Source organism: Gadus macrocephalus, chromosome 16 (assembly GCF_031168955.1).
Source record: "Gadus macrocephalus chromosome 16, ASM3116895v1".
Classification (NCBI taxonomy): domain Eukaryota; kingdom Metazoa; phylum Chordata; class Actinopteri; order Gadiformes; family Gadidae; genus Gadus; species Gadus macrocephalus.
In genome coordinates, this window is record NC_082397.1 from 1,937,540 (window position 1) to 1,957,616 (window position 20,077).

Genomic DNA, 20,077 nt, shown 5'->3' on the forward strand with positions numbered 1-20,077 from the left:
ATGAGGTAGCATCACGCCACGCCCACCCCTTACGTCAGGGGCACGCAGACGCCATGTGAATTAAGGAGCCTAATGCACGGTTTTTTTTTTTTAAACAAACAAGTGTTTCTGAAGGCGTGATTCCTCGAAGAAGAAAGTACCAGCAACACGATGCATGTTCAACACTTTTCATTCATTAAAAGTCTAATAGAACTTTTACATTCCCATCTGTCGCTATAATGACGCGGTTGTCCACTGGAAAACAAACACCGAATGAACTGCCTTGAAGTTCTCCACGCTGGGTTATCTGTAAGTATGTGTTGTCGTATCTGGAAGGGTAGCAATCAAGTGAGATGACCCGGGTCAGAGGGTGACCGCGACACACTCACACCGATAACCACGCATAGGCCTACTACTGTATATGTGAAAACCGTGAACATAAGTAAACCGGTTTCCCCCGGACTGATATCGATTCATGACGCATTCACCCAACTGAAGGAGATAACTAAGCAGATACTTTCTGTAGGTCGAGAAGATGCTTTGGTGTCCCAGCTTCTGCGCACGTCTGATGTTCTTATTTGAAATTCAATTCATTTTCAAATTTAATTTATTTTCAATTATAATCTGAATTTAGGTTGGATGGAGGCATTTTGTTTACAGTGGATATTGCCATGACTTTGCATAGTAACGGTTCAGAAGTGCAGGTAAGCAACAGCGACACTTAGTGGGTGTTCCAGCTCGCCGCACTTGGCTCATAGGAGGTTCACAATTGTTGGCTCGCAAACGATTTCTAAAAATATTAAATAAGTCTCGATATAATCCTTTTACTTACTCACTTTGCAAACAATACCTACATGTAATTTGACTGCCAGCATGTAAATGAACCAGAAACTGCTTAGAGAATGACTACATTGTATGAAGATTCATTGATTTTGGAATAGGTATAACTATTTAATAACTTAATTGAGCGGAACATTCCCAACATCTGCTCTCACTCGTTGAGGATGTAGCGTGTTACAGAGGAGCGCAATGACTATTCCCAGGAGAACCAAATTAAAACAGTGCAAACACTACTGTGGCGTCTACACTACAGAGGTTTGAACAGTATAGAGGTTTTATCTACTGTATACAGTATTATCTACAGTAGCGCTGTGGTCCAAGACGGTCCAACGCTGGGGTCCAAGTCCAGCCGGCGATGACAGAAGTACAAGTTGGTCTTTTCTTGGCCAATGGCTACTGAGGTTATTTTATTATTTCACCTAGTTTTCAATAAGATATCAAAATCGATTGGGACCCAGATACCACATTCACTCACTACTCAGTGTAACAGATGACTGTTGTTGGCTAATATTAACATGAAAGGTATCAATAACAAGGTACAGCCCACGGACCCAGGTCCCGGGACCCCCCACGCCGGGGGACCTCAGATACTTCTGAGGCGATGAGCGCCGTTTCCTCGCCACGTCATCGGCCTTCACAAACTCACAGCGCAAACACGCAGTAGGGTAAATATTTATTTATATTCATTTGGGTAGAGGGATAGTAGGGAAATGACTTATTCAAATGTAGTTCCACACAGCTCCTGTCCCTCGAGGGAACCGGACGTGCAGTTACCTGCTTTGCCCAGTAGGGGGGGGGGGAGAAGTACGGTGAACACGAGACACCCTAGCGGCGCAGAGCGACCGAGCGTCAGCAGCACTGAAGCACCTCTGAACGTCCAGGAGAAAGGCGGTGTTGCCAGATTGGGTGGGAGACACCGGGGACAGGAGGCACCGCTTCCTCCAGGGAGAAGAGCCACACAGATGAGATGAAGCGAGCCTCCCCCGTCCCCCCGTCCCCCCGTCCCGTCAGAGTGGGGGGGCGGGGGCGGGGCTAGTCCGTCATCATGTCGGCGCCCTCTCCCCCGTGGCGTCGGCCAGGGTCATGTCCTCCAGCATCTCCATCAGAGAGATGCAGGGCGCGCCCTCGTCATCCGTATCGCTCTCCACGGGGGGTCTGGACGTGTCTGGGGGGGGGGGGGGGGAGGACAACACACGGGTTAGTTCAACACGCCGCCACAAGGGGGCGCCCATCGCGGTTCCGGAGCCCTTGGCCACGTTTAGCTAGGCGGCCGGTAAAGGTGACGCACTATACCACCAGGTGGGAGTTTGATCAGCCGTCGCGAGCCGTTTTGACAATCGGCCTCTTGTGACATCACGAGGGGGGCGTGTCACCGAGATGTGCGCTGGATAGATCAGCCTACCCAGTGGACTGTAGCAGTCTTTGCTCATCTATCCGTCACACATCAAGGTGGACACGCCCACTTCTGATGTCAGAAGAGGCCTATTTTTGAAAACGGCTAATCACACCTGGCGGTATGATACGACACCTTTAAGGAGCAGGTAGGGGGTTCACGGGGGGCCGCAGCGAGATTGCTGACATTGGGGGTTGAACCCACAACCGTTCTACTATTGTACACGGCCCTTATTTAATGTCTGTTTTACATTTACAATCTGGCCCGGGTTGGTGCGAATCACAACCGTTTACCCAACATAGGGCGGGTTTAACAAGATGGCTGCCGCTGATGTGCAGCGGTCCGTTGCATCTGCTATCGGTAGCGCTAATAAACTAACTGGAGGGTTTATTCTCTAGATTAAGACCAAATACTGCCCTCAAAGCTTCGGTGGTGAAGACACGTTTGCCGTTCGTCGGGAGGGATTTGGTGAAGGTTGAATCTACCAGCGCTGCGCTCTGATTGGTTGTCTTGTCTATCCTATCGCCATCCATAGGCATTCTGTTCCGCCACTCACCTCTGAAGATGTTGATGTTTTTCCTGAGAGCTTCGTCTTCCTCCAGATCCTCCAGGAAGTCTGTGTATTGTCTGCGGTCAAACGTCAGGATGAAACCGTTAGGAGAGAGAGGAGGCGACCGGGCGTTGGGCCCAGACGCTCACATTCTGCACGAGCAACAACGTGTTTTGATTCGTTGTTCCAAACAATTTGTCCAGCGATAGGACAGAAGATTAACCAAACGACCGCTAATCCAAACAAACTGTCCAGCGGACAAATGTACGATCCACGTCTCATACACGCACACTAACGGTGTTGGTATTTCTGTGGATCATCAACACATCTGCCGGCCTTCAGTTGATCCTATCAGAGCTCAGACAGAGGGGCGACCTCTCGGCACGGCTCGGGAGGTTGTACGTCCTGGCACTTAATGTACACACTTATTGTGTGTTGTACGTCCTGGCACTTAATGTACACTTATTGTGTGTTGTACGTCCTTCCACTTAATGTACACACTTATTGTGTGTTGTACGTCCTGGCACTTAATGTACTCACTTATTGTGTGTTGTACGTCCTTCCACTTAATGTACACACTTATTGTGTGTTGTACGTCCTGGCACTTAATGTACACACTTATTGTATGTCGTACGTCCTTGCACTTAATGTACACACTTATTGTATGTCGTACGTCCTTCCACTTAATGTACACACTTATTGTATGTCGTACGTCCTTCCACTTAATGTACACACTTATTGTGTGTTGTACGTCCTGGCACTTAATGTACACACTTATTGTGTGTTGTACGTCCTGGCACTTAATGTACACACTTATTGTATGTCGTACGTCCTTCCACTTAATGTACACACTTATTGTGTGTTGTACGTCCTGGCACTTAATGTACACTGGCACTTAAAAATATGACTTAGAATTGTGTAGCGACTTATCCTAGCTACCCTTGTTTACGGGGAATGGGTCAACCTAGTGATGGTTAGTGCTTGGCACTTGGTTCTATGAACATCCTTACTGTACCGACAGAGATATATTGTTTCTCTTTCTTCTGACAAATTTACTCAATGTAAAGGGCTGATTATGGTCCCGCGTTCACGCAACGCAAGGGGGTAGCGGACCCTCCTTGCGTCCACTGCTGTGATTGGTGCGCTCACTAAAACCCGACGCAGACCCCAAACAGGTTCACGGCTGCGCCGGGGCGTCGGCGCGGTCCTTGCGCTGCGGGACGGTATTCAGCCCTCGAGCCTCTCTGGGTGAACGCGTGTGGATGTGGGGTACCTCTCGTCCACCACGTCCAGACCCTCGCGGTCGCGCTCCATCTCCTTCAGCTTCCAGTTCCTCCTCCTCGCCCGCTTGTTGCGGTCGTAGCTCTTCTTGATCAGCACCTGAAAGCGGTCACTTAATGAGCGGAGCTGGTTAAGGTCCCGGTGACCGCTCGGTGTATGGCACCACTACTGAACACGGCCACTAGGGGGCGGTGTCGATCATAACTCGTGTGCGTGCGCGGGATCTCACCACATCAGGAAGGTGGTTGGGATTCATCTTGTCCAGGTATTCGTCGTTCACGTTGGAGTTGGCAAAGTCGAAGCTGTAAGGGAAGAGGAGGGACAGTCAGTGGGGGTCAAGGGGGGTCCAGGGCAGACAGTGGGGTCATTGGGGGGGTCAGTGGGGGTCCAGGCAATCCGTAGGGTCCGTTGGGATCAGGGGGGGGGTCAGTGGGGGTCAGGTGAGTCCGTGGGGGTCCGGGTGGGTCAGGGGGGGTCAGTTCAGTGCGTGGGGGTCCGGGTGGGTCAGTTCAGTGCGTGGTGGTCCGGGTGGGTCAGGGGGGGTCAGGTCAGTGCGTGGGGGTCCAGAGCCCTGCCTGAGCCCCCAGCCTAAGGAGCCGTACCCACCCCAGGACCAGGTCTCCTATGTTGAGCAGGTGACCCAGGAAGGTGCGGCAGTGGTACTGCTGACTGGTGTCCAGCTCCGACGTCTTCTGCACCCACACGTCAGCCAACGTATGCTGGAACACACACACACACACACACACACACACACACACACACACACACACTTTGTTGTGAATTCAGGTCACGAAAGCGACCGACTGAAAGCCCCCAGAGTGAGGGGCCGCTGGGGGGGGGCCGACCCCCCCCCCCCTGAGCGTCCCCCCCCCCTGGCTCCGCCCCCACGCCAGGTTCAGCCATAATGGAATGGCCAACTATTGATTTTAGTTTCTTCCAGTAATGTAATTTGTTCTCGAGCGGAAAATCAACACACGCACTGAGAACACACACACACACACGTGAACTGAGAACACATATACGCCCACTGAGAGAACACGCTCACACATGGGCACTGAGAACACACAAAGGCACTGAGAACACACACACTCGCGCGTACGCACTGAGAACACACGCACGCGCGCACTGAGAATACACACACACACACACACACACACACACACACTCAAAGCACACTCACCTTATTGGACCTGAAGCCCGCCCCCGCCCCCAGATGGAGGTCCCTGATGATCTCGGTGTCCATGACGATGAACTCCTCCAGCTGCCGCGGGCTGCACAGGCTGTTGAAGGGGTAGCGCCAGTACGTGCTGCCGTCCACCTCCGCAACTGGGGGGGGGGGGGGGGGTGCGGACACAACGGGCCTCATCAGCATCTTAATCCTCATCATCCTCCTCATTATCAGCCACATCCTCCTCCTCATCATCATCATCCTCCTCATCACCCTCTGATGTGACGCCATGAGCACAAACACAATGGCCGCCGAGTGCACGAAAGCTTCCCGTCCCGAACCCGCCCAACGCGTTCCTGCTCCGGCGCTCCGGTAGGTCGAGCCTCTCCCTCTGAGGGTCCGCCCTCCCAGACGGATCCATGCGGCGGCCATTAAAGGCCGACGGAAACCCTCCGATCAGCCTCGCCGGCGCTGGACCACGACCTCGCCGCCGTCCGGTCAGCCGAGGGACGGCGGGAAGCAAAGGACTTCCAGGGCTTCGACTAAAAACAGAAAGCCGCCACTCAGGTTTACCCGGCGGAGCCTCTGGTGGGACGCAGGCGGGGGGGACGCAGGGGGGGGGACATGTGGCCCACAGAGCGCCGCCTCCAGCACAGAACCAGACGGCAACGGCCCAGGAGAGAGGGGGGAGACGGGGGAGGGTAAGGGGGGAGAGGGAGAGACAGGGGGAGAGGGAGAGTAAGGGAGAGACAGGGGGGAGGGGGAGAGTAAGGGGGAGAGTAAGGGGGAGGGTAAGGGGGAGACGGGGAGGGACGGGGGGGAGAGAAAGGGGCAGAGACGGGGGAGACAGGGGAGAGTAAGGGGGAGAGGGGGAGACAGGGGAGAGACGGGGGAGACAGGGGAGAGTAAGGGGGAGAGGGGGAGACAGGGGAGAGTAAGGGGGAGCCAGGGGAGAGTAAGGGGGAGAGGGGGAGACAGGGGAGAGTAAGGGGGAGACAGGGGAAGGTTAGGGTCACAGTAAGGGGCACACAGCCCCCAGGTGGCGCTGTCCACTAGTCTTCTTGTCTGAATGTAACCTACATGGTTTGACTCGGGGCGTACACGTGGGAGGCTGCAGCGGCGCGAGTGTCCTGACGAGATGTCCGATGGCTAAAGTGAGCGCCGGGAAGGAGCCCCTGGCCCGTTAACGCAGCGTGTCTTCAAGCCCCCCTCTGGCGGCCCTCGTTTCCGTCCAACGCTCTCTTCTTTGGAGGTGCAGATTGACGATTAAGGGCCGATGGTGAGATCGGACCACTTCCTGAGCAGGCTGGCGTTACGAGCTGAAGCAAACTGAGCTTTTGAAGTGGGAGCCTTTCAGGCGCAACGGGCGTTCTGCTCTGCAGTCAGGAGATTACCCACCCCCCCCCCCATGATACGTAAAACTGTGTTTCAGGAGGAATACATTGCAGTGGGCTTCCCCTCTACACGCTCTGACCCTCCCACGGCGTTGGGCTTCGTTTGTGGCGAGAAATTATCCAACAGTTGCATGAATCACAGGGCCATGTTTCTCACTCAAATGTGAGCATCTGCTCCCTTTAAATGTTCATGTTTACACTGCCAAACACAACGCACACACATTATTTATGTTCATTTTAGAAAAAAATCTCCCCCAAAATGTTTTGTGCCGGAGAAGGGGGTACTCAGCTGAAAGAGGTTCTTAGAGGGGCTACAGTAGTAGAAAGAGTTTGAGAATCACTGCGCGACCGACACCGACGGCGGAGTGACCCACGCAAGGGGACAGCCAGCACTCCGGGAGCAGTCAGGGATGGTCGTCTTGCTCAGGGGCACCTCGACACTCTAGGATGGGCCGGGGTTTCGAACTAGCAACCTTTCGGTTACGAGTCAACAAGCACAACCTCCTAAGGTAGGCCGAACCAGTTAGGTAAGCCGAACCAGTTGCACGCTACAGGGAGATGATCTCGTACTAAAAACAGCACGAGGAGATCAATCGACACTGTAGCAGTAGCATTGTAAGCTAGAGTGTCGACTGATATGAGGGGAGTTATCCACCCAGCTCCACAGAGCTGCTGTGTGAGCTGTGTGGATAACTCATTTGGGGGGGGGGGTACTCACTCTGGAGGGTGCGCGGGTCAATGAGGTGGATGGCGCTGGTGACCCGGACACACACACACACCTGCCCCATGTTGCCCAGGCTCTGGGCCAGCCGCGGGGGCAGACACACCACGTTGTCCTGGAGGGGGGGGGGGGGGGGGGGGGGGGAGAGAGAGAGAGAGAGAGAGAGAGAGAGAGAGGAGGCCAGGTTAAACACAGCCTTTGACCCCCACCGCAATTGCGACGCGATGTTCTGACAAATAAGTACTGTAAGTCGCTTTGGATAAAAGTATCTGCTAAATGCCCTGAATGTAAATGTAAATGGTTTTTGGTTCGATATTCGAAACAATTTAAAGACCTCTGATCTGATTAAGGTTCAACTTTGAATATTAAACAAAAAAGGGCAAAGTTAATTTGATTATATTTTGGTACTGTGCGCAAACCACGGTCCACGATTAGGATCGGAGGACAGTTCTATTTGGTGGAATAAAGAAGCATCATATCTGGGGGAGTACCACATCGGAAAAACAGTTCTAAGCCCTGGAATGCAGAAGCATCGTATTACACAAACGCACGCTCTGCAGATCAGACGAAGGATTCCTGACATGGCTAACAGATATAACATTTCTCTGATCCGAAAGGAAAGAGGATTCAGCAGTCGGCCTGAATGGACGCCACTTCCCAGACTTCTTCTGGCCGGACTCGTGCGCAGAGGAAGGTCTGGTTCCCCGTCAGGACGCCATGGCGAGCGCCGCCCGTAGGAGCAGAGGCGGTTGATTCCTACCTTGCATATGGGCACGATCTCCAGGGAGTAGGTGCTCTTGTAGTTGAAGGTGTTGGAGTGGATGTCGTGGGATATCAGGCGCTGGGAGGTCTTTGACCTTTGGACACAAGAGGGTTCAGTGTCACAAACAGACCCGGCAGAGCAAGGCCCCGACCCCTGAACCGGACGACGCTAACGTGACCGGTTCAATACAAGGTCACACTCATGGGGTTCGTATCGTTGAAATGATGTCATGTCAAACTGACTTTAGCTCTAACGACCTTAAAAGAAGTTTGTGAATTCGACAAAGTAATAAATCAGCCACAAAGGCTTTTATCTTGGAGGCGAGGGTCTTAATCTCTAAAACATTCTTTGTTTGCTCAAAATAAACTTTAGGCATGTAGCAGGTAGTTAGCGACGATGTGAACGGTTCCGATCAGGAGACGACGCCCGTCTTCAGACAGAGACGCCCAGCACTGACCTGCAGGGCACCGTACACTGGAGGAAGTCCGTCATCTTCAGGGCGTGCTGCTTCGTGGCGTAGTAGAAATCAATCCCGTCTGAGAGAACACACATCACCAGCCGTCAGCCAAAGGATCCCACGCAAAAAGACTCGACACACACACCTTCCCTTTGCAACACCCGCGCACACACAGGCACATCCGCGCGCACACACACACGCACGCACGTACACACGCCACATGTGGAAGCCTCCTCGCCGCTTTCAACTCGTGCCGAGATGTGGAGCTCATTTACGATGGCTCCGATGCCAACCTGGTCTTTAAGACGGCCCGGGTGCAGAGGCGTCTGCGGCCCAGGCGGCGGGGCGCGTGTCTGGTGCTGCCCCGAGTCAGCCTCTGCCGGCAGACAGCAACTCTCTTCCCCCTCTTCCCCCTCTTCCCCCTCTCCCCCCTCTCTTCCCTCTCTTCCCAACATGGTATTCTCTCAGTCGTCCCGCCACATTTTGACAAAAACATCTGGTGGGGATCTGGTCTCCGTTGGGACCGGATGGATTTTCTTCTTAGCGAACACTAGGACTGCTCACATGTGCTGTAGTTACTTTAATAAAGACTTGCTCAAGCGACGGCAAAAGAAAACAACTACGAGTCTGGGAACCTAAGACGGTCAAAGACATCGACGCTGCGGTTGGGCCTTGGGTTGGAGGAGCATTCGTCTCGTTTCCCGAGCAGCAGGTATCAAACGAGATCCCGCCCAGGAAAAAGAAGGGGGACTAGCTCCCCTAGAACTAGGGCTGCTCGATTATGGAAAAAAAATAAATCATAATCACGATTGCGTTGGTCAATATTGAAAACACGATTAATCAAAGATTATTTTTGGGTTTGAAATCATGATGTATTTATTCAGCATGTCTCTCCCGGAAAAACACTTTGTAACTGAGAACTTTGAAATTTCGCCTTAAAAGAAATACACAAAATGGTCAAAAATGTATCCAGCTGTTCTGCTGAAAATGTAATGAAAACAAAGAATCTAAAAATAAATAGAACCTGATTATATTAGTTTTGTGATCGTTTGACGTTAAATCGTAATCAAAATTCGATCCATCGCCCAGCCCTAATAGAACACAGTTGGACGCCATCCATCCATCCAAACAGAGCAGAACTGTGGACCATCACAGGACACTCTTCTTGTGATTGAAGATCACTGCGTGTGATCTTCAATCACATAGGTGATGGCTGCGTGGACCTACCGTGGATCTCTTTGATGTTGAGGGCGTTGGTGTGGAGTTTGTGCTTGAGGATCAGCTGCTCCAGATAATAAAACGTCTTCTTGTGGGAAGTCTGTCAAATAGACACACATTTCAGCCATGGCAAGATAGACATTGATGAACTATGATGGGGATATGAAGTAGAAACTTTATTGTATGTTGTACGTCCTGGACGTTAATGTACACTTATTGTATGTTGTACGTCCTCGCACTTAAAAAAAGTACTTAGTATTGTGCAGCATCTTATCCTAGCTATCTCTGTTGTACACGGGGAATGGGTTAACCTCGAGATTGTTAGTGCTTGGCACTTGGTTCAATGAACATCCTTACTGTAACGCCTGCAATATATTGTTGTTTCTCTTTCTTCTGACACAGGTACCTATTGTAAGTCTCTTTGGATAAAATCGTCTGCCGAATGCCCTAAATGTAAATGTGTAAAATATGAACTATAGTCTCAAATACATTTGTGAGTCAAAGCATCCCTGCGTGAGAAACTCCATCTGGCAACACAGCAAACCATCCTGAATGTTTCCCCCACGATTTAAAATCTCATTTTAAAAATGTACTGTCCGGTTACATAAAAAAGTCGGCAGTTTGGACGGAAAAGACAAACGTTTATTGAATCGAAGAATAAAAAAGGTACCATCCTGTCAGTAGAGATGTCGAACCATATCTATAAAAGTAAATGACGCGACGAATCTGAAGAGGATAACGTTGACCTAGGGCTGGGCGATTTGGCCTAAAAATAAAATCTCGATTTTTTCTAACTAAAGGACGATTTTCGATTTAAACCTCGATTTTTTTTTTCTGTATTTCTCTAAACAAATTCCATTGAAACCCATGTACGTGTGTGGCGCTTATGGGGTGTCGCACCACACTCACCAACGCAGGGGTCTACAACCCGCTGATTTAAGAGTATAACGATTAGCAACAATCATGGAAAGCTGAGTAGGTTTATCAGTTTTAATAACAGTATGAACAAATAGAACTCAAAAATTACAAGTTGTCCTTTGTATATCTATAGTAGCAATAGCACATGCTAAACAAGGACAAAATCTACTCAGAATAATTGAATGAACTGTTTACAACCATGGCTAACCAGTGCATGAGAAGGAGATGACAGGAGACTAAGGTTTCACTCTTTCAATTGCTCTAATTTGAGCTCTTACTGTTGTTATCTAACATACCATACAGTAATTTAATTGTGTAAAAGTGTGAAATTACTGCACCTTAAAAATGACCATGAATTAGCTATACTCTCATTTGCATAGTGATTAACATTATGAATTTCAATTGTGTATACCAACTGTATGTTGGCTGACATTTACCTATAACTTTTTTTCCCTCCACTCTAACCAAGGATGCCTGTTTTTAAATTCCCTAGCCTGACACCCAGTCTGAAAGGCTGGCCAGGGGTTCTCATCTAAAAGTAACGAGGAGATATAAAGTGGGATTAAAACATTGTCTTCTGTTGACTACTTATTATGTGGTTTACACATTAATATGGGAGGACTGGACACACACACACACGCACGCACGCACGCACGCACGCACGCACGCACGCACGCACGCACGCACGCACGCACGCACGCACGCACGCACGCACGCACGCACGCACGCACGCACGCACGCACGCACGCACGCACGCACGCACGCACGCACGCACGCACGCACACACACGCGAGAAGGAGGGGCTCGGCCCGCCAACTAACGTGCAGAGATGCAGGGGCAGCTTCGCGCTTCGTAACAGAGACAGGGCAGAGCGCGAGCGCACAGCGGGAATTTTATGAATGGTGAATGTAGGAGATAACTTCCCCTGCTTAAAGTATTTTATTGCAGTTATACCCAACCGATATTTCCGAAAAATAAACACAGAAGTGAAAGATCTGTCACAAGACGATTGATACGTATCCGTGCACATTTTTAAGTGGGTATACGCAAATCCTGGTGCGTTCCTAGTGGGTATACGGCGTATACCTGCGTATCACGTAGACTACACCACTGCTTGTAACTAAGAGAACACACATGTGAGTTGTTGATCACAAATTATTTGTATACATAACGTCATCTTTGCAAATCGACCCGGCTCTCCCCCAAGTCTGTCGGGGGCGAGGTGAATGTGATTGCAGTAGGCTGAGTTTTGCGCGCGTTCTGGAAAGTGAGAGAGGAGGCTACTACGGAGTCTATTCAGCAAAACAAATCTGAAGAGTCTAGAACTGTTTTTAAATCGCGATTTTTCGGTTCAGCCATTTCACAAACCGTAGGAAAGAAAAAATGCAAATTAATCGATTAAACCGAAAAAATCGCCCAGCCCTACGTTGACCCAAGCTAAATGGTGAACAGGAAGTTAACAGTTGACCCCTCCTAAAACAATCCCAGAGGAAAGGTCCAACGCATAACCGAGGGGAGGTCAGCCCCCCCCCATGGAGCCGCCCCGGTCGGGCCTCCTACCTTCTGCCTGACTTGCACCACCGCCTTCCAGAAGTCCTTGGCCTCCACGCGATGGCAGTCGTCACACATCTGGTACTGGATGGTGAACTCCACCACAAACACCTGCTGCAGGATGGCGCCGTTCATCACCTTCAGGACACACACACACACACACACACACACACACACACACACACACACACACACACACACACACACACACACACACACACACACACACACACACACACACACACACACACACACACACACACAGAGGGTTGGATCACATGCTCGGCCAGTCCTGAGACGCAGGACAAAGGCCACTGCTCTCCCACAACGCGCTGGGATTCCAGGCCAGCGATCCCACCGCGAAGAACACACAGAATGGCACGGCCTCGTTAAAAAGGCCGAGGTGGCCGTTTGGCGGGCGGGCCAGTGGGGGCGGCGCGGGATTCAGAGTCCGTATCGCACAGGATCTCCCCAGGTGGGAACAAAGGACTTGGCTCTGAGCGGTCCGGGGCTCGGGTTCTCCGGAAAGGTCAGAGCGCTGAAAGCACACCGAGAGCCTCTCCTTTCTGCGGCGCACCCGAGACATCGGAGGTCTCTGAACACTTGGCGCTACGCACAGCGCTCCAACGCCTCCACGGTCACACGGCTTGGACGCAGACATACTTCATTAATAACGAATCCATCCGAGGCTGGTGACGGGGGGGGGGATGGCTCGAAGAGGATAAGAGCCGGCCGGGTTCACACGTGTGCTCACCTCCTTCTGTATGGTCACTTTCAGCTTGATCCTCTTGGAGTGAGGCTCTGTCCACAGGAAGCCGGCGTCGATGAGCCGCACCTGAGGGGGGGGGTTTACACTGATGAGGTCGAGGGCAAGCAAGGTAAAGGTCAGGTAAAGGTAAGGCTGATCCTTATAGAAAGGTGAGTGTCAGTGTGTGAGGTCATCAAAACATACGAGGGCTGCACACTAACAGATATATATTGACCACCACGTTGGTTTTTGATTTATTTTTCCTATAACACAACTGTTATGAATCATAGTGGTGTCACTAATCAATCACCTAATACTTCAACGTAAATCATGTGCACTTTCCACAGTACATTTGAATGAAGTATTCATTTCGGTGTTGAAGGACCCTTTGTCCTCCACTGTTGTGTAACCCTTAGTGTACATCTATGCCCCTATGGCATGGCATTGTAAACACTGTGATTTTTTCCAAGTATGCATGCTGGAGATAACTTTATTTTTTTATTGCATCTTTTTAAATTCCTTGGGCTGCTGTAACAAGTGAATTTCTCATTTATGGGATGAAATAAAGATCTGAACATATCTTAGATCTATCTTCAGCGTCTTAAGTAGTCTCAGTCTTAAATAGTCTCTCTATTGCCTCCTCCTCGCCCATCTCCCTCCCAAATACACTCAACAGCAGGCGGTCTGAGTAGCCCCTCCTCTGCGTGCGATCTCTGAATCAAAACCCGGTGCCGAGTGGGATGAGGGACTGTTGTTGGTTCCCCCCGCCGGGACCAAGCCTGCACTGATGTATTAATAGAATCAAGAATGTGGTTTGAGGGATTCAGGAAATACCCCAAAACTGTCATCGAAAAATACACGGTCTAAATGTCAGCCAGTAAGCTACTATGTACTGGTTTGTAGGCCATGATAGTGTCCACCAGTGTACAGATGGAAAGTCTGTTTAACCTGTGAGATATACAGTCTGTCAAGTCAGATTAACCCGTGTTATATACAGTCTGTCAAATCAGTTTAACCCATATACAGTCTGTTAAGTCAGATTAACCTGTATACAGTCTGTTAAGTCAGTTTAACCTGTATACAGTCTGTTAAGTCAGTTTAACCTGTGTAATGTACAGTCTGTCGAGTCAGTTTAACCTGTTTAGTCTGTTAAGTCAGTTTAACCTGTATAGTCTGTTAAGTCAGTTTAACCTGTATAATATAGTCTATGTTAAACCAGTTTAACCTGTATACAGTCTGTTAAGTCAGTTTAACCTGTATAATATACAGTCTGTTAAGTCAGTTTAACCTGTGTAATGTACAGTCTGTCGAGTCAGTTTAACCTGTATTTTATACTTAAAAGTTTTTGGTTCCCAGTGTCACATCGCTAATTCAGAGGGAATATCTCATATCTACCTAACCTCAAAAACCCTTTCCACCCCGACAGCACAAACAGAACCTCGGTCTGAGCGGCGCGGTGAAGACGGGGCTGCGAGGCCTCCGGTGAGATGGGCGCTGGGAGACAGAGGAATGCTTACTTTAGTCATGGAGCCCTTCAGTTTCTTCAGGCAGAGAGCCAGCAGCTCCCTGGACTCCAGCGCGCACTGGATCCATGTGGCTGGAGGCTGCAAGTACCTACACACACAGTCAGGATACACACACAGTCAGGATACACACAGAGTCAAGATACACACACACACAGTCAGGATCAGAGGTGGGTAGGAACGCGCTACATTTACTCCGTTACAAATACTTTGGATAAATTGTAATTTTAGGAGTAGTTTTATTGCAACATACTTTTACGCCGTTCCATTTGGCTACGTGGCGGTCGTTACTTTGTTTTTTTAGATCTTTTCTTTTATTACATGCGAGATCTATTTTTATCACGTGAATATTCCTTAGCCCAAGTGAAGGAGTTCAAGATACACACACAGCCAAGATACACACACAGTCAAGATACACACACACACACACAGAGTCAAGATACACACACAGAGTCAAGATACACACACACACAGAGTCAAGATACACACACACAGTCAAGATACACACACACACAGTCAAGATACACACACACAGTCAAGATACACACATGCCGCTTTCACACCAAAAAGAACCGAGAGCCAGTTCCGGGCTGGTGCTAGGGCCAGTTCCAAACTGGTTCCAGCCTTACCCCAGTTAAGAACCGGTTGGTTTCACACCGGCGAGAGCCAGCCACGGAGCCGGCGAGAGCAACGTCATGACGTCACTGCAAACGTTTGCTTACGTCTCCGCTTTACCAGCAACCCTCGCAGTTTCAAACAACAAGAACAATGGTGGAACTTTTTCTGAACCTCGGCAGAAGACCAAAATCCAAGGAGACAGGTTGTCTCCTCCACGGTCCACTGCGATTTTGTCTTAGCGTCCATCGTTCACTTCGGTGATTTAAAAATGCCGCCCTTCGTTGGTCTTCCTGGGATAACCCCGCCCCCTGCCCCCTGCGTAAAAGCGGTTCTCGTTCTAGCCCAGCTCTAAAGTGGGGCCAGAGTTGAACCGGTTTTTAGGGGCCGGAGCCGGTTCTTTGGCGGTGTGACACCAAAGCCCTGGCCCTAGCTCCGAACTGGCCCGGAACCGGCCCCGATTTTGCGGCGGTGTGAAAGGGGCAACAGAGTCAAGATACACACACACAGAGTCAAGATACACACACAGTCAAGATACAGACACACACAGAGTCAAGATACAGTCACACAGAGTCAAGATACAGACACACACAGAGTCAAGATACAGACACACAGAGTCAAGATACACACACACACAGTCGAGACAGACACACACAGAGTCAAGATACACACACACAGAGTCAAGATACACACACACAGAGTCAAGATACACACACACAGAGTCAAGATACACACACACAGAGTCAAGATACATACACACACACACACACACACACACACACACACACACACACACACACACACACACACACACACACACACACACACACACACAGAGTAAAGATACACACACACACACACACACACACAGTAAAGATACACACACACACACACAGAGTCAAGATACACACATACAGAGTCCAGATACACACACACAGTCCAGATCCACACACAGTCAAGATACACACACACACGGTCCAGATACACACACAAAGAGTCAAGATACACACACAGTACAGTCCAGATACACACACAAAGAGTCAAGATACACACACAGTCAAGATACACACAGTCAAGATACACACAGTCAAGATACACACACAGTCAAGATACACACACAGTCAAGATACACACAGTCAAGATACACACAGACACACACACACACACAGTGAAGATAGACAAACACACAAACACACAGTCAATATACACACAGACAAGATAGACAAACACACAGTCAAGATACACACACAGTCAAGATACACAAACACACACACAGTCAGCTACGCACACACACACACACACACACACAGTAATCAAAGCAGTCCGTAAGGAGCTGGATTCCAGAGGATATTTGCAGTCTGGTTCGTATCAAACTGCCTCCTAGATTGATGCTACTCAACAGAAAGGCAGCTCTGCTGTGACAACGCTCCCATGCAATCCAGCCTTAAAGTGATCTCTGGGATTCCCAGTGCCAATGTATCCACCATACACTCGAGCAGTGCGGCCCAGTGTGTGTGTACCCACCTTTCACACTGCTTACAGAAGAGGGCCGTGACAGACTTGGGAATGCCTTCGGAGATGTCCACCGTGGTGCGCAGGCAGGCCACACACATGTTGGCCGGGTTAGGGGGGATGGGGACCCCGCATGTGCAGCAGAGGCTGGAGGGGGGTGGGTCAATAAGCAGCCATTAAATGGTGGGTTCATTTGGTGTCCGGCAGGGCGTTTAATGAGACAGTTGGTGAGGACTACTTACATGCTACCCTCGCTGGCGATCGGGGGAGCCTCGACGTACTCCATCCTGTGGCTTTACCGCTGTCACTTAACTTCTGTCAATGAAGCAATACAAATTGAATGTGTGTGTGTGTGTGTGTGTGTGTGTGTGTGTGTGTGTGTGTTCTCAAGAAGCATCTTGTATCAGTGTATTTTTTGCTTTTGTTGTATGCTTGTAAAAAAAAAAAAAAAGGTAAAAGTAAAGATGCGCAGAACGATTAAGTTTCGTGTTGGATTCCCATGTATTGGATTGTGTAGACCAGTTGTGTTCAAGGGCTGTGAGGTGCAATTACACAGTAATTCAATGATTATTATTAAAACGTAAGACATCCTAACATGTGTAACACTGTTTGATTGTCATACACATGTTACTGTCACATACTAATATACTCAGTGATAGATCCATGGGCACGTATGAGGCGATATGAACTCTACGGTAGCGGACATCAGGTCCGCATGTGTCTGCCATTAATAAACATTGATCGTTGGAGATCCTTTGGTTGTTGATACAGGAGGCTAACATGCTAGCCCACTTAGCAGCAATGTGAAGCAGGCTCCTGTCTTACTGTTAACCCCGCTAGCATTTAGAGCTCATTCCGACAGCTTCGTGGGATGAGTAATATCCATGTGTATACAAGTATGAATTACGAGTAAACTCTCCCTAGCATTGGTCGAGCATGACAAAGGCAATAGCACTTACTGTAAGTAACGAGTTTAAGTCCACAGCACGCTGGTTTCTGAGCACGTTTCCCCCAGCGAGGAAGAGAATCGGTGACGTCACCTGACCCAAAGGCCCCTCTGGCTGCCTTTTTTTTTTGCCTGATAGGAAATAACGAAATAAAAATAAAAATGATATTATTAACATGCTACTTTTCAATTTCACTGTAACGAGATGTAAGGAATATTCCTCTTGTCGAATGCGAATGTACCAGTCGAGAGAGAAAATGAACCGCGCCAGTCGAGACCTGTTGGTGGGTGGATCAGTGGCGGTTCTAGACAAATTTTACTAGGGGGGCCGAGGAGGGGCCAGTTTTTAACCAGAGGGGCAAAAAAAAGGCAAAAAATTATATTTAAAGATTATAATTATAAACTTTATGTACTTAAAAATTATCAAACATTTAATTTAAGAATTTGTAACTTCACCATTCTGTATTTTTCTGTCAAACTATCTTAAATTGATGGAGCGTGCAAGCGGGCCATAAAAAAGCGTGCAAGCGGGCAATAAGAAAATGAAAAATAAAAAATACAGTACAGGGTACAAATACTGTGTGTCAATGTGAAAAAACAAAGTACAACAAAGTGAAAAACAATGTGCCATTCCTTATTTATCAGTTTCAGTGTGAAGAACTGTGTTCTTCTCTTTTAGAAAACTTCCCTGTTCTACTGTTCTTTCCTCATTTCATGATAAATGCAATTATAAGAAAAAAATACTTAGGGCTATGCATTACATTTCTTTGCATAATCATCCCTCCTAATAACACAGGCAGATGGCCTACTACTCTTTACCTAAATGTATTTGTTATCCCAATGCAACAGCCAAAACAGATGATAATACGTGCTCTCATTCACAAGGCAGCAGCACCACGCTGTTGGGTGCGCCCCTCTAATTTACCCGTGTATGCGTCGCATTAGTTCCGTAAAATCATAATTATTTTATTTGGTCAGCAGGGGGGGGGGGGGGGCACAGGGGGGGTCAGGGACATGTCTACAGGGGCACGGTCCCCCTTAGCCCCTCGTGTAGGACCGCCTTTGGGGTGGACGCTGTGCAGAAGCAGTGTCCTCCAATATCAGTATTGCCAGATTGGGGGGGGGGGGGGCGGGGGGGGGGGGGGGGTAGTTGGGCTATAGCCTATTGAAGTTGTGTGTACATGCATGTTGATGTGTGCATGTGGCGGAGGGTGTCACGGATGATGGTCGGTGTTCGCAGTGAACCACATTCACACGTTTATTTATGACGGATGAGTCAGTCGCTTCCTTCTGGAGATTTCAAACAGCTAGTAAAAACGGTCCGTCTCTCATGCACCACCATCATTTCCTGTTAACCAAGCCCACGTAGCGAGAGGTCGACTCTATGGGAGAACGTGATCCTTTGAGGTACCATTAATTGTTAATTGCTAAATTAAAACCTGAGGGTAAGTTGTTTATTGCAGGTCTATTAAAGCGCTTACAGCGATCATCTATCCCAGTCCAATCTAACGGGGCATATGACATATTTGGATAATTGGTATGATGAGTGGTGTTTCTCCTCACCTGAGCACACATAGCCTAATTACATTGTAAATGAATTTGTTTAATCAGTTAAAGCTGACACACACGCACACGCAGCCCCCACACCCCCACACAAACACACGCACACACACGCCCCCCCCCCCCCCCCCCCCACACACACACACACACACACAATACACGCACACACACTCACACACACACACACACACACACACAACTCTGGATTCTGCGCCCCACACATTGTCCGAGTGCTGCGGTCTTGGCTCTAGAACGACCCTCTCTAGACACAGGCCCTCTAGAGCACAGACCCTCCAGAGACCCTCTAGAACACACACCCTCCAGACCCTATAGAACCCAGACCGTCTCTAGAACACAGACCCTCCACTCCCTCTAGAACCCAGACCGTCTCTAGAACACAGACCCTCCAGAGCAGAGACCCTCTCTGGAGCGCACTCCCCCCACAGGCAGGAGGCAGCAGCAGCTGGGAATGCGAGCGGGGATCCACACACACACACACACGCACACACACACGTACACAAACACACGCACACAAGCACACGCACACACACCGCTATTCCGGAGGGGGGGGGGGCTGTGTGAGCGGCCATGAGGAGTCTGTGACCGACAGCCGGTTCTTTATTGTGCGGTTGTGCGGGCTCACTTGGTGTGGCGGAGCTGAACGCTATCGTCTCGTTCTAGTGGCCGAGCCCACTGCTCTCTGCTCGGTGATTCACCGCATCGGAGGGACGGCGAGCGGCCGCTGGTTTACCGCAGGGCTCCACGCTAGAGTCCACCAGGTCGGCGGTTGTGTTTTTTTTTTTGTTTGTTTTTTAGGTGTACGGACTTTTCAAACCAGTCATTTTCTCTTTGGACCGGTGTGATCCCCGTCACGATGCGGGGGACGTCGTCCACCTCGCTGTGAAGCCTCTAGTGCGGGTGGTAGGGTGGTAGTGTGAAG

General features: G+C 49.6%; 1 protein-coding gene across 1 annotated transcript; it reads right to left on the minus strand.

Annotated features, from left to right (window-relative positions):
• Window positions 1-1,479: 1,479 nt before the first annotated feature.
• On the minus strand, window positions 1,480-17,727 carry nmd3 (NMD3 ribosome export adaptor). Its single transcript, XM_060075121.1, is given in 17 exon segments — window positions 1,480-1,880; window positions 1,883-1,984; window positions 2,769-2,839; window positions 4,036-4,142; window positions 4,273-4,345; window positions 4,650-4,762; window positions 5,224-5,369; window positions 7,324-7,441; window positions 8,087-8,183; window positions 8,547-8,625; window positions 9,774-9,864; window positions 12,243-12,371; window positions 12,988-13,068; window positions 14,499-14,595; window positions 16,644-16,778; window positions 16,874-16,946; window positions 17,591-17,727. Coding segments are annotated over 16 exon segments (1,512 nt in total). The 5' UTR covers window positions 16,918-16,946; window positions 17,591-17,727; the 3' UTR covers window positions 1,480-1,851.
• Window positions 17,728-20,077: the final 2,350 nt, after the last annotated feature.